Genomic DNA, 15,855 nt, shown 5'->3' with positions numbered 1-15,855 from the left:
TTTTCCAACATAGGCTCATTCAGAAAACGTAGCCCTATATACGTTTCTGGATATCACAAATTATGAACCCAGAAGTATGTATGGCTGCATTTCGTCTTTAAAACGAACACTACGGGGCAGTATGAGGCTGTTTCTTTTCACGCTTATCCGTTGACCGCTTACCTCCGTATGGACGCTTTTCCTGCTGTTACCAGTTTGTCCAGTAGCTCGCCTTGTATGTCGGTGGACTTGAGTTGCAGAGAGGAGTTGACCATGACTACGGGGTTCAAGTCTGGCGAAGAACGGTTCCAGAAAGTGAGTAAGACAAAAACAGAAGCAAAAAAAATAATAAAATAAACAAGTAAATAACGGTGAGAATGAGGTACAATTTGAAAATGTGATAAAAATGAGGCGAGGGGTGATCGGTTGGTTGATCAGCCAGACAGTTGATAGCGGCCTCTGGTGAATTTATGAATTTACACGAGACAAGCAGGTGCAAATAGCACTCGGGAGAGAAATTTGAGATCTCAAAAAACATACACAATGGCCTCTGGTGGATTCACGAAAACAAAAACTGCAAAAAACGTAGCTCCTGGGATGTATTTGGCGCTCTCCAGAAATGTATATAGTGGTACATTTCCAGAATGAGCCTGGATAAAATATCTTCTTTTGTGTTCAAAAGAAAAAAAACAAAAACAAGTAAAGGTTTGAAATAAGTGAGTAAATGATGACTGTTTTTTTTCATTTCTGAATGATGATTTCTGAATGGATTCTGAAATCCCCATAGATATTACACAAACTGTTACAAAATTTGTCAAATTTTGAGTTAAATCGTTTTCAAAATTCATTTGAGCTCATTTACAAAAGCCTATTTTTTTGCCATGGTAGCATTTACTGATAAATGCAATGATATAAATGCATTTTCATTGTTTGCGTAAAGAGGTTACATTAGTAAGGCATGAAATTCTGTTACATTTATAAACATTGGTTCAAAGTTGAAACAATCTGAGACCGTTTCAAAGAAAGAAAGAAAGAAAGAAAGAAAGAAAGAAAGAAAGAAAGAAAGAAAGAAAGAAAGAAAGAAAGAAACAGCAACTGTTTTTCAAGTCCTATCAATACATAATCAACAGGACATGAAGGGCCACCTGTGATGTCAACATGAAGTAAAAAACACACATGTGAAAGAAGGAAAAGCTACAAGTCAAGAACTTATCCTTACAATGTAGTATAGCAAGTACAGTAGCATTTGAGAAACAACTGAAGTTGTACTAAACAATATCAGTGGGAAGAAATGTTGAGTGTTTCAAATGACTGGAATTCAAAATTCTGCATTTTAAACATGTATTGATTTTATGATTTAAATGTTTTTACTAAAACCTAATTTAACCATTAAAATCCTAAGTTCAAAAAATTCAAAATACAAATACAAAAATATTAAAAGGCAAACGATTCATTTGCATGGGTACACTGAAATTCATGGAAAATTTGTAAAATATAAATGAAATGGACTTCATAAGGCCATTTCCTACTAGTGTTTTCACGATACTGAAATTCGGGAACAATCGGCACTGAAGGTTTCAACAGAAATGACTGTGACTGGCCGTGAAGGTCTACAGTTCACCAAACTAACCACTGTTTACTGAGTGTAACAGAAACAGGGACACTGGAAGGCTTCAAAGTCACGACGATTAGCTGTTTTTTCTATAAGCTGACATATGACCGATACACTGATGAATCGCGGCTTGAGAAAGGCAGCATACTGTTATACTACATAAACTTCTTCTTCTGAGACTAATTTCTATTTGCATCTCTTCCTAAACTGTTCAAGCTACAAAAAACAACCTAACACCAAACCTTCAAACTGCTCTGACCCAGGTTTCTATATCTTTTCTAACTGATCCAACTTATGGTTTTCCTAAAACTCACTCAGAAAATTTGGAAAAGTCCCATTGGCTTAACATTGGACCGAAATTTGTGACTTCATTACTTTGCACCAGACTGTCATACAGACTTAAGGTTGGGCTCATTTAACTCAGACTACCAATCTGCCAATCACTGATGACCTTTTAACTTACTAACCACACTTTAGCAACCCCTTATGACACCCTAGCAACTGTCCCATAGACTTCCATTGTAAAAAAAAAAAAACTGACGTTACATTTGATATACAACACACTAATCCATACTAACAATCTACTAATCCATACTAGAAACAGACTAACAATATACCACTCCATACTAACAATATACTAATCCATACTAGAATCATACTAACAAACATTCTAAAAACATACTATTCATTCTAAAAACATGCTAATTCATACTAGAAACATGCTAATTCTTATAAAAACATGCTAACAACATGCTAGTTAATAAATGCTGTACATGTATTGCTCATTATTAGTTCTTGCTATTAATACATTAACTAATGAAACCTTATTGTAAAGTGTGACCGATAAATTAGTTCTGACAAAATTTAACTTAATTCTTGTCATATCTAATGCCCATTTTCTAAACTGCAAAGAAAAACTCTATATTTTGTATGACAGTGATTGAACAGAATGGTTTCTACAATAACAGACTGTCATATTAAAAACTTCACATGTGACAGGTGAAGTCTTGCTATAAAGAGACAAAAACCTGTTAGTACGGGGTGAAGATTGAACATCTCTCTTCCTTCTGTGGACCCAACCCTTGTCAAACCTGTACGACCTGCTGCTGCAGTTTTCTCAGAGTTTAACACAATCCCAACCCCCTCGTTCCTCAAGGAACATCATTCATATTTACTGCATTTTTTCACTTCCTTGAGTGAGAGAAAATAAACGTTCGGCTATTTTCTTGCGATCTTGACAAAATGGGTCTACCTGTTTTCATTTGAACGTGACATAACCCCAACCAGTTTGCCAACTGCAAAAGTCAAGATACTAGTCAAGGCACATGTCTGAGAGTAAATAAAGCATCAAATCTCAAATTTGTTACATGATCTGTTACATCTTGAATAATATTACAAACATCACACTGGTATTTCTTTTAAATAAATAAATGTAATATAATATATGGTATATTATATATGACAACATGTAATAATGATAAAAATGTAATTGAAACAAATGAGGACAATAATGAAATACAAGAAGCTAAACAATTTTTGAAGTGTCATCTGAGGAATTTGTCATCTAAACTAAATAAAAGCTACTTGCACTTTTATATTGACTATGCGGTTGAGAAGCTATTCTTTAAAATGGTTTAAAATTTTTTCAAGTAAAAAAATAAGTTGTGATCACAAGAAAACCAGTTATTTCTTTTAAGTTGACATTACAAGACACCAATTATTTGTTTTGATGAGATCACAACAAACATGAGTGTAAATTGAATGGTATGTATAGGAACATAATAAAATAAAATAAAATAAACCCAATTTATTATTTTTATTTTAATAAAATAAACCCAAAATGGTGTAATAAATTAGTGGATTGCAAACAGTATTATATCACAAATGTAAAAAAAAATAGTTATAGGACAAACAGTATCAACATAGTTTTCATAGACTATTTACGTTGTAGCAGTTGGCAGCTGACATGTGCTAATATGTACAAACGCATGTGATTTTAAACAATCTGCTTAGGACTAGGCCTGTCATAGTAATCAATATATCAACTTATTGCACAACACATGGACATGACCTCAATCATTTTTGACGATGCAATATACATTCACCGGCCACTTTATTAGGTACACCTGTCCGACTGCTCTTTGATGCAAATTTCTAATCAGCCAATCACATGGCAGCAACTCTGTGCATTTAGGCAGACATGGTCAAGATGATCTGCTACAGTTCAAACCCGAGCATCAGAATGGGGAAGAAAGGTGATTTAAGTGACTTTGAATGTGGCATGGTTGTTGGTGCCAGATGGGCTCGTCTGAGTATTTCAGAAACTGCTGATCTGCTGGGATTTTCACACAAATTTCTTGTTGATGCCAGAGGTCATAGGTGAATAGTCAGACTGATTCGAGCTGATAGAAAGGCAACAGTAACTCAAATTGCCATTTGTTACAACCGAGCTATGCAGAAGAGCATCTCTGAATGCACAACATGTCCAACCTTGAGGTGGATGGGCTACATCAGCAGAAGACCACACCATGTGCCATTCCTGTCAGCTAAGAACAAGAAACTAAGGCTAAAATTCACACATGCTCACCAAACTTTGACTAAAGAAGATTGGAAAAATGTTGCCTGGTCTTAGGAGTTTCGATTTCTGCTGTGACATTTGGATGGTAGAAGCAGAATTTGGTGTCAACTTCGGAAAGTACCTTTGGGATGTGGTGGAATGGGACATTCACATTATGGATGTGCAGCTGAAAAATCTAAAGCAACCCGTGTGATGCTGTCATGTCAATTTGGACCAAAATCTCTGAGGAATATTTCCAGTACCCTGTTGAGACTATGTTAAGGCAGTTCTGAAGGCTAAAGGGGGTCCAACCTGGTACTAGTAAGGTGCACCTATTAAAGTGGCCAGTGAGTGTATATCGCCCATACATAAAAAAAAAACAATTCCAGCTACCAATTCAGGCTTTTTTGTTAAGATTTCTTATTTTTAGTTGGGATATGCGTTTTTAAAATCTGACGCCAATTCCTAATTATTAAATTGTTCAAATGACTAGAATTAAATGAAATATTCTTAAGAATAAAATATTATGTGTTCTTTGGAAGAGTGTACTTGCGTTGTGTTATTATTTTGTCATTCTGGCAGTATATAATGAGTGGCATAAAATGGTCTTAAAATAACAATAATATCCTTTATTGCAATATATTTTGGTGTAGTATAGCATACAACAAAAATTAGATATTGTGACAGGCCTACTCAGGACAAGTGCTAAACATTATAGACCCAATTTGCACCTATTCAAAAAATAAATTGTACTTCTAGGTGTAAAAAAGGGCCATAGAAAGCTCTGGCAGAATCTAAGCTGAGGATGCTGAAAGAGCAAAGAAGCTTACCTGCATGCACAGGACGTCAACATAACGTCATATTGACATTGGATTTTGTTAGGATATGAAAATTGGGTTGATGTCAGAACCCAAGGTCATGCCAACGTCAATGTCCAATGTCCAGCCTACAATCAACCAAATATCAATGTCTAATCATGTTACACCTTGACTTTGTGTGGACGTTACCACTATGACATCTATCAGATGTTGGATTTTTGTCACTTTACAACACAACCTAAAACCAACCAAGTCTCAGCGTAAATTGACGTCATTATTGGACGTAAAAAAAGTTGTCCATAGAAGCTGGCTAGACTTGTTGGGTTATCCTTGCTTATAAATGGACAAATTTATTAAACTGCAGGATGTCAAAAGTTTGGCTGCCCTTCTCAAAAACTTAAATGTTTGACCAAGCAACAAATCCACAAATCCTTGTTTTTCAGTTTTGTGATCTAAATATGAAGCCGCCCAAAAATATCAACATGTTTTGTCTGATGCATATTTGCATGTGATTCATAATGATCTCCAACAGGGCTTCCTCTCAGAATCCCAGATGTTCACTGTCCATCACACAATTTCCTCTCCAGACATTCATACACTCTAGATCCTGACCAGCATGCTGGCGGCTTTCCATCCAGTAAGTCAAAGAGAACAAGAGTTAATGTGAGCCGCTCTTTGGGAGTGCAGATGATCAAGACAGTTCTGGAGTTAATAATACTGAATACTTTGATGATGGACTTGATGATGGTTGCTCTGCTGCTCTCAAAGTATGTATCCGCCACTGAAACATTCGGTGGAGAGTAGCAGACTCCGAAATGAGACGCATGTTGAGAGGTTATTTATTAGCAAGTAATATAAATATTACAAACTTAAACATTAGGTGAGCAGGTTTCATTGTAACCCCGTGTCCTAACCACACGCTATGTGATAAGCAATTTGGCTGTTTGCTCCAGACGAAACACAACAGAAATTTAAATAAAGCCTTTCAGAAGCACAGAATAGTGCACTTACTGCAACCCAACGAAATGGTAAGGTTTATAATCTAATTAATACATAATAAACATTATTAGATTTAACATTTTTAAATGTAGATGCTAAATCACTGAGGTAAACTATTACTTAAACTATTAGCATTTAACACCGAATAAAGCACATGAGGTGTACCTGAGGTGATCATTGTCAGATTTCTGTTGTTCAGCTGCAAGAAATAAAAAACATTTCTAAAATATACATTTCAGGTGTTGGTTAGGACAAAAATTTCTTCTAATGTGGAAAATATTACTTCTATCGTGTGTCATTGCTTTTATTTAGAAAATCAACCTTTAGGCTGGATAGTCAGGCACGCTCCTTTTGATGTCGTCAATCTGGCAACCTGCACTTGCATTTGTTTTGAACTGGGAATGCAATGCCTAGTACAACCACTGGGTGTGAAACTTACGTAAGGCACCTTTAAAAATTTTAGTTGTTTTGATTTTTAATGGAACATATGGAAGCCTGTTCCCATCACTGAATATAAATAAATAAATAAATAAATAAATAAATAAATAAATAAATGAATAAATGAATAAATAAATAAATAAATAATTAATTAATATTATAAAGTCAGAATTGCAAGTTTTAAAGTCAGAATTCTGAGCTATAAAGTCAGTATTTCGAGTTAAAAAGTCAGAATTGCAAGTTTAAAGTCAGAATTGCGAGTTTTAAAGTCTGAATTGCGAGTTTTGAAGTCTGAATTCTGAGTTATAAAAAGTCAAAATTGCAAGTTATAAAGTGAGAATTGCAAGTTATAAAGTGAAAATTGCGAGTTTTAAAGTTTGAATTGCGAGTTTTGAAGTCTGAATTCTGAGTTATAAAAAGTCAAAATTGCAAGTTATAAAGTGAGAATTGCAAGTTATAAAGTGAAAAGTGCGAGTTTTAAAGTCAGAATTGCGAGTTAAAAAGTCAGAATGGCAAGTTTTAAAGTCAGAATTGCGAGTTTTAAAGTCAGAATTGCGAGTTTTAAAGTCAGAATTCTGAGTTAAAAAGTCAGAATTGCGAGTTTTAAAGTCAGAATTGCAAGTTTTAAGTCAGAATTGTGAGTTTTAAAGTCAGAATTGCAAGTTTTAAAGTCAGAATTGTCTTTCTTTTAGAATTCTAACTTTATAATTCTGACTTTATATCTTGCAATTCTAACTTTATAACTTGCAATTCTGACTTTATAACTCAGAATTCTGACTTTATAACTTGCATTTCTAACCTCATAACTCGCAATTCGGACTTTAAAACTCACAATTCTGACTTTATATATATATTTTCTTTTTATTAAGTAATTCATTTTTTTTATTCTGTGTCTTCCATAGGAACAAGAATGATGAACAGTACTAAAAAATATCTTCATTTGTGTTCTAAAGATGAGATTTGAAAAAACACGAGGTTGAAAAAAGTCAGACTTTTTATTTTGGGGTAAAATATGCTCTTAAAACAATGTTTTAAAACTTCATATAAAAGGCCATCTCCAAAAATGCCCTCCAAATAGACCTTTAGCCCAGAACCCAAACTTAAATTCTTGCACATGGCTAAAAAAACAATGCAGTAGCATGTGGAAAGAATTCGTCACACATGTCGAAGTTCAGACTAAAACAGACAACAGCAGATGATCAACAGGAAATTAGAGAAAGAGTGACAATCCTGAAGTCTGGATTTACAGACAGAGCACACCTGACCTCCAGCCGCAGGTGCTGAAAGATACACACAAAAGGTCAAGCCTAAATTTTAGATGACAGAAGTGCTTGTGTAGATCAGTAAGTGAGCGTTCCTCATGCAGTGTCCTGGCCAGAAGCACAAAGAACACACTGCAATGCTATTTAAAAAGCTGAGCTCATTTAACACACTTGTCATGTTCTGCAGATCCTCTTGAAGCTTCAAAGACAGTGTTAAGAAAATCGCTACAAGCACGTTGGAAAAACGGACCTCTACTAACACGTTCCTATACATACCATTCACTTCATATTTAAGTTAAAGAACACCTTGGTCTACATTTTTGCAAAACATTCATCATTTATTCATTTTATTTTCGGCTAAGTCCCTTTATTAATCAGGGGTCGCCACAGAGGAATTAAACTTATCCAGCATATGTTTCACGCAGTGGATGCCCTTCCAGACGCAACCCAACACTGGGAAATATCTATACACTCTTGCATTCACAATCATATGCTACAGCCAATTTAGCTAATTCAATTCACCTATAGCACATGTCTTCGGACTGTGGTGAAAACCGGAGCACCCGGAGGAAACCCACGCGAACATGGGAGAACATGTAAACAGAAATGCTGTCTACATTTTTGCAATTCTGAAATGCATTACTTACAATACATTTTGTTGTACGTTTCAGATAACATCCAAGAGAAAGTGGTTGTCTACGCAATGTGCATTTACAATTCTTTAAAACACAGCAAGCCGTTGATTATCCCTCTTATTCCATGATCATAGACTAGTTAAAATGAGTGAACCTAATGTAGGAATGTATTGATAAAACACTGCAGTGATAAAACACCTGTGTATTGCTCTTTTTTTAATCATAACTCTTTATATATGACTAATAATGACAACAAACATTCAGAAGTAATCAACAAATTTCACCACAGTGGCAAAAGTGGCATAACTATACTTTGAACTTCATCAAAGTTTATTTAGCTGAATGTACGCATTGGTCAGTGTAGCTTAAGCTATTGAAATGAATGGGTTTCATATATTGCTTAAAGCTATACATTAACCATTGTTTGAAGCCTCGTCTTTAGGCAGTAAAAAAGATTTTTCTTACACTACAAAGCACAGCATCTTCACAACATGCAATCCAATCTGCCTGAATCCGTTACAGTGTTTGAGGGTTTCAAGTTTTCTCAGGTCTGCATCCTCAACAAATGGGCAGCCAATGTTTCATTCAGATGTCATGAAGAAATGGCTAAAGATCCATTTGAAGAGCAACTCATGCCAACAATTCTGAGGCAATTCTTTCTTATTAAGACTCAAAATGGTGCACTTTTAGTTTAACGCTTAGCTGGATCTTTTCATTCACTTAGAGCTGTCTTAAACTGCATGAAGGGTTATTTAGAAAAAATCCATAATAGGGGCTCTTTAAATACTGCGACTATTATCAACACTGGTTTCTCACAGCACTTCTATTCTACATGATAATGATATTTCACCATTTAAATCTGATAATTATAGACAGTAATGGAATATTGCCACAGTGCTGTTTGATTATTGTTTGATTATTATAACATTATTACGAATACATTTGATTGATTGTCATCAACACTGTGATGAACTTAGTTTTTAAATATTCAGAATTATTGTTAGCAGTGTTGGGTGTAATTAGTTAAAAGATAAGTAGTTACTCTACTTAAATCAAGGATTACTTTTCATTCCAAATAAATTATTTACCTATATATTTAATCATAATTAAAGAAGGTTTTATTTTGTCTGACAATTGCACATGCCTAAAAAACAATGACATGTTTCAGAAATTTAATATACGGTATGCAAGAAATTAATAAAATATATAAATATCATTTGAATTTCCTTGATACATTTTTTTAAACAGTATATGTATAAAGACACAAAAAAATTTAATTGTGTGTATATATTTTTATTAATTTCTTTCATACCAAACGTTGAATTTCTAAAACGTGTCACTGTTTGAGTCAAATTAAAATAATTTAAAATAATATATATATATATATATATATATATATATATATATATATATATATATATATATATATATATATATATATATATATATTAATTACGTTTCTTATTGAGAAACTAAGTTACTTTGCCAACAAAGTATTTGGAAAACACATATAAATACAATATTGATGCTGTCATTAGTAAATAATTACTTTTTTTAAGCAACTTAGCCAACACTATTTACATGTGTTATAAAGATAATTTAATCCAGAAATAAGGCTGCTCATAATAACTGATTAACTGTTAACCGAAGGATGCATTTTAACTGATTAATGGTATCAGTTAAATGATTAAAAAAATATTACTTGATATTTTTTAAAAGTTTGGCTGCATAAGTGGCTGATCACACTGAAAACGCGTTTTGCGTTGAAAGGCGCATCTCTTGAATGGTTAACTTATGGCGGCGAGCGTTTTGTGCACTGCTTATATGCCCTGCATGCCTTGGGTTTTTGCCATTGCGTGCTGTGCACTCGCAGTTGAAATAAAGTCAACTCTGAGTCGAAAAAACACATTACATCAGTCGTGTCTTTTCCATTCTTCAATCAAATAAAAGCAGAGGTGGGGTTTCCGCTGAGGTGACAGCAGTATTTGTTTTGTCAGGATGACTATGAAGAACTTTTAAAGATGGAGGAGAGACTAGTGGTCGCTGTTTCAAGTTATTCAGAGCTTTTTTACTGTACAAATCTTGAATATCACAATATTATTAAATATTACAGTTATAACAACATCAACAGCAACACTCGTGCACAATATGCAGCTGATTCAGGGGCCGATCACACCGAGCAATTTATGCAATATCATATGTAAAAAACAAAATTATTATATTCTATAGTAGCCTATACTTTACAAAAAGTCAACATATACGCCTTGTCATTGTCTTTCATCATGCGCAGCGTGCACATGAACCACGAGAGAGAAAATAAAAGTACACAAGCTCTAAGATCAAATCAGATGCTAAAGACATAATCTTTAAACTAATGACTTATATAATAAATGTTGAGAGAGATTTGTAATGTAATGATTACAGCAGAGCATAAATCAAATGCATATTTTCTATGGAGCTATCGATTTGAGGTAGCCTGCTATTTTTATTTGACAGAAGAAAAATCAAAACAAATGATTGGACAAACAGTATATGCTAATACTTAAAAGGGATTCAGTCAGTGTTTTTACCTTGCAATCTAAATCTGTCATTTAAGTGAAAAATATTGTTGTTGGAAACACTGCAGGTGCTAGAAGGTGTTCTGTAGGCTGTTGTTCACATGTTAAAATAAATCAGTATTTTAAAATGCAATATTTAATGTCAGACACAAAATAGACACGACAATTTTTTTTTTAATTAAATAATAATTTAATACTAATCTGATCAGTTAACTGTTAATATTCGATTAACAAGCGGCAGTTGTGGGTTGGCAAAATTAACCGAAATGAACATCCCTATCCAGAAACAATGTATATTATAAATAATTAGAAATATTTTGCCTACGTGAATGAACAATGTTCTTGCTTAACAGATGGACAAAGAAAAAAGGACAATCATAATATTGTTTTGTAATAATAATAAAAAATTATATAATAGGATGAATGTAAAAGCATCTAAGTATATATAGCTATATTACGAGCTGATCATTGTATATTCTGTTAGGACAGAGTCTACTGGGGATCATTTATGTGACAGAACAGTTCCTACTTCAACAAGTCCTCTGAAAGGAACTTCTAAAGTATTTTTATAGCCTGTCACATTTGTTACAAGACATTCTCCTCCGATTGCTCACCGTAACCTCACACAACCTGAAAAACCTGCTCAATCAGTGCACAGCAAAACCGAGGGGCTGAATGGACACGTGTGATGACCGAACCAAGTGATCTTAAAGGACTACTTCTGAAGAATGGGATTAATGCACTCCCTTTAACAGCTGTAAACGAATCATACCAGTGAAGGATCCATTTTTACACTCAACACCGGCTTTTATAACTCAAGAGAGAAAGACTGAGCAGGGAGATTTTCATTTTATCAAGAACAAGCTGGTTTTTGGAGTCATTCTTAAAGACTTAAAGCTCATTAACCTACATAAAACACAAAGACGTGGCCAGTATTACATGACGTCTTTACAGCCATTTTTCTTCACACACATTTACACTTATAAATAAATGATTCAAACACAAACCAGTTTGATTTAGAATAATAACCAGTGGTTTTAAAAGCTTGTTCTTGTTAACTTACAGCTTCATAGCTAAACTAAATGAAATTAAGCAGTTTACAACAAAAATGGTTTATATAAGGTCAGCATAACAATAGTTTATATGTCAAAAAATCTTGTGAGACGTATTTAAAGGCAAGAGTAATTTGAAGAAATATTAAGACTTCAGTTAAGGATCACAGTGCAGAACTAAAATACTCATTAATTGTCATTTTAAATCTTTATACTTTGCCATTTGTAAGCAATGAACACTTTTTCTTTTCTATATTTTAATAAGTACAGGTAAGACTGTGTATGTTGTTTCATTTTTATCTAACTGTATTATGCTAAATGAACATTGTTTCACCAATTTTTTAAGGGATTTTTTCCCTCCACAAATGTTATTTTGATTAAAGTGAAGGTTTAACTTGCGTATAATATACTTCTATGTGTGTGAAATCAATTTAGGACATGGATACAACACCAAAATGTGACGTCAGATATACAAACAAAAATATAATGTTAATAAAAAATAAACTCTTGAAAAAATATACGCTAGATAAAAGTTAAAATGCTGTATTTAACTATATGTAAAGCATACACTCTGAACCTCATTAAAAATATTTTGGAGACTGTTGGATCCACAATTCTGTGTTAGGCTATTTAAAAAAAAAAAACTTGCTCCGCTGAATTAGTAGTACAAACTTTCTCATACCCATACATTGCTGATACGCGTGCATGTGTGTATTAAAATATCAATAATACGTTTTCATCTGTGAACTCACGTGTGAGCGTGCAATGCAAGATCACTGTAGAAGCTCCGAAAAAATGCCAAAAATGAGAATGATGTAAAAACTGCAGGCAGCGCGAGCGCAGAGACTGTATGAGACAAAGGAGCGCAATAAGAGTTTTTGAACTTACCTTAAACGCAAGCTCTGCTTTGCTGCGCGCAAAAAGGGGATTTCAGGCTTTATCGCAGGAGCTCATTTACAAACGCAAACCACGCTGATGTTTTTGAAGAAATATTTCTCCTGATTTGACAGTAAAGCTGGAATGTGAAGTATGACTTCGGTATGAAATCACGGCGAACTCGAGCGGAGCGCTGGAGGAGGAGTCAATCGAGAAGGAGGAGGAGGAGGAGGACAAACCTCCACCCGCTCCAACTTCACCAGCAAACCACAGCCGAGATGCGCTCCGCGTGTGTGTGTGCCAGCGCGTGCGTGTTTTTGGGACATATCAGAATGTGTATAATGACATGGTATTACGAAAGTGGTATTACAAGGAGATTGTGAATTCTGACGGCATTGCTGGTGTCCCCATTTCTCAAAAGGCGTATCTGAATTGTTTTCCACAGTTCCCTGTGAGGGTTGGGTTTAGGGATAGGGTAGGGGTACGGCAATAGACAAAAAACAAAAACAAAAAAAAACAATGGAAACTTAAGGAATGCATGTGCGTGTGTATGTTAAAACAAATGAGATGCTACTTCTCTAAAAGAGATGCGTGGTGTTTTCTTAACTGACTCAGCTTAGTAATTAATATAACAATTACTATTAAATTGCAAACTTTATAAACAGATGTCATTTTATTAAATATTTTTCCTTGTTTGAAGTCTTTTAGATACATAGGTTAACATGATAACAATGGACTGAAGTATTAGTTCACCCAAAAATTGTTATGAATTACGCACCCTCATGTCATATGAATAAAAATATATATATTTTAGATTTATTATTATTATTATTATTATTATTATTATTATTATTATTATTATTATTGTCAGGGTAACAAAAACAGCATCATAAAAAATTGTAACATAGATGGAGTTTTACAGAGAGGAAAAACATTAGCACACACAAGAAAAAAAACACACACAAGAAAAAAACAGATATAAAATCATTTGATAAACAATATTAAAAATGGAAAATAAGTTTACGGTTGTAATAGCTTTAAGATTTTTAGAGGAAGTAATAAAAGAAGGTATGTTTTGAGAATGTACAGCTGTGTATGGCATTTTGCAAGAATTAAAAGGAGGTTAAAAATGAAATATTCCTTACTTTTATCATCAGGAGTATTGAAAAAAAAACAAAAAAAAAACAGGATATCCTTAAAAGATAACAGGAATCCCAGTAGCATTTTGCGATGAATAACCAAGATTGTTCAATCAAAGAGCATTGTGTTTGAGGGCAATTCCAAAAAATATGATCAGCAGAATATAGATGAAATCCGAGAGCCCCCAATCCTCCATTGTCACCAAGAGTTCTAAGAAGTACAGAAAATAAACCAAAAACATTTTCAAAACGTTTCATGTGACCTTAGCGGTTCAACCGTAGTCATGTAAAGCTCAAAGAACATCTCTAATATCTTCTCTTTCACATCAGATCATCAGGTTTTACGTATACGGGCAGTACGATGTATTGCCATTAGAGTCAGCAGCGCAACACACAAGCATTGTATTGTCCGTAGTAAATGCGTACTCTGACCTGATGCAGAAGATCATAGTTGGTAAACATAGCTCACAGTTTTCACATAGTTCACAGTTTGTTTGTTTTTTTTTTTTTTTGGGGGGGGGGGGGGGGGGGGGGGGGGGGGGGGTTGGCACACAAAAGTGTTATTCGAGCTTTGTATGTTACTTTACTTTCACTCATTTAGCCAACATAGGCACAGAGAGGAGTTGAGCATGACAATTGGGTTAGACTCCAGCAAAGAACGGTTTTAAAAAGTGGGTGAGACAAAAACAATGCCCAAAAACATAAAATAAACAAGTAAATAACAAGGTGAGAATGTGGTAAAATCTGAAAATGTAGTAAAATCAGGGGGCATTTTCTGGATTTTTTTGGAAACTTGGTTGAGTTAAAAAAGTGGATGGGCGGGTCAATCAGTGCTTTTGAAAACATTATTGGTTGGGTTTATGGAAGGAGGAGGGTGGGTCAGTCAGTCAGTCAGTCAACAGTGGCCTCTGATGGATTTCCGCAAGAACACCAGACACAAATGGCACTCGCAATAGAAATTTGAGATCTGAAAAAGCGTACACAGCGGCCTCTGGTGGATTCGAAAAAAAAAAACTGCAAAAAAAGTATTGTCGCTCTACAGAAATGTATATAGGGCTACTTTATCAGAATGAGTCTGTTGCATTTAGCAGACAAACAACTTATATAAATGCTATTACAGGTCTTATGTTTTTTTTCTTATCAACATTGACTGTTGATAAGAAAGTGTCTGGTGCAAATGGAGAGGAGTGAGTGTATCCAACCAGTTGAACCACTAAATTCATATTGAGTGGTTTGACTGTTTTTGGTAATTTTTTTTCTGAATACTGAACATGTTGCTGTCTATGGAGAATCAGAGAGCTCTCTCTCAGATTTCATCAAAAAGATCTTCATTCATGTTTTGAATATCAACAATGAACAACATGAGGGTGATTAATCAATAACAAAATGTATTTTTTCGACGCTCTAACACTGTCCAAACCATCCTCATTCACGCAACTTCTTTAACATGAATAATTCTTCTTGCCAAGAGAGAAGTTGGCAATGAAACAGAAACAACTATTATCATGTAATTTTTTTTCACAAAATTGCGGTTTTGAAGTTTAACTTATTGCAAATCGGGGGGCTCAGTGGTTAGCATTGTCGCCTCACAGCAAAAAGGTTGCTGGTTCGAGTCCCGGCTGGGCCAGTTGGCACTCCCACAGTCCAAAGACATGCGCTATAGGTGAACTGAATAAACTAAATTGTCCGTAGTGTATGAGTGCGTGTGTGAAGGAGTGTGTATGGGTGTTTACCTAACACTGGGTTGCAGCTGGAAGGGCATCCGCTGTGTAAAACATATGCTGGAATAGTTGACACTACATTCCGCTGTGGTGACCACTGAAATAGATACTAAGCCGAAGGAAAATGAATGAATAGCTTATTGCAAATAGTGTTGTAGTGACTTGGTGTGCTCAAGTAACCCCATCCCAAACCCTATCCATCACAGTGA

The 15,855-nt window shown here is 34.5% G+C and overlaps 1 protein-coding gene across 4 annotated transcripts in view; it reads right to left on the bottom strand.

The window, feature by feature from the left end:
- Positions 1–13,031, bottom strand: part of tead3a (TEA domain family member 3 a) — a 94,587-nt gene extending 81,556 nt beyond the window's left edge. For 2 of the 4 annotated variants that reach the window (XM_056449528.1, XM_056449529.1), the window contains exons 1-2: positions 12,799–13,029; positions 163–271 (exon numbers count right to left, since the gene is read on the bottom strand). In XM_056449528.1, the coding sequence (XP_056305503.1) occupies positions 163–254 (92 nt within the window). In that variant the 5' untranslated portion in view covers positions 255–271; positions 12,799–13,029. Of the gene's footprint in view, positions 1–162; positions 272–12,798 lie in introns of all 4 variants that reach the window. The other 2 variants (XM_056449530.1, XM_056449527.1) reach the window with 2 other exon arrangements.
- Between the last annotated feature and the right edge of the window lie 2,824 nt (positions 13,032–15,855).

This window comes from Danio aesculapii, chromosome 23 (genome assembly GCF_903798145.1).
Source record: "Danio aesculapii chromosome 23, fDanAes4.1, whole genome shotgun sequence".
Lineage (NCBI taxonomy): Eukaryota > Metazoa > Chordata > Actinopteri > Cypriniformes > Danionidae > Danio > Danio aesculapii.
This window is presented reverse-complemented; position numbering and strand designations above follow the sequence as displayed.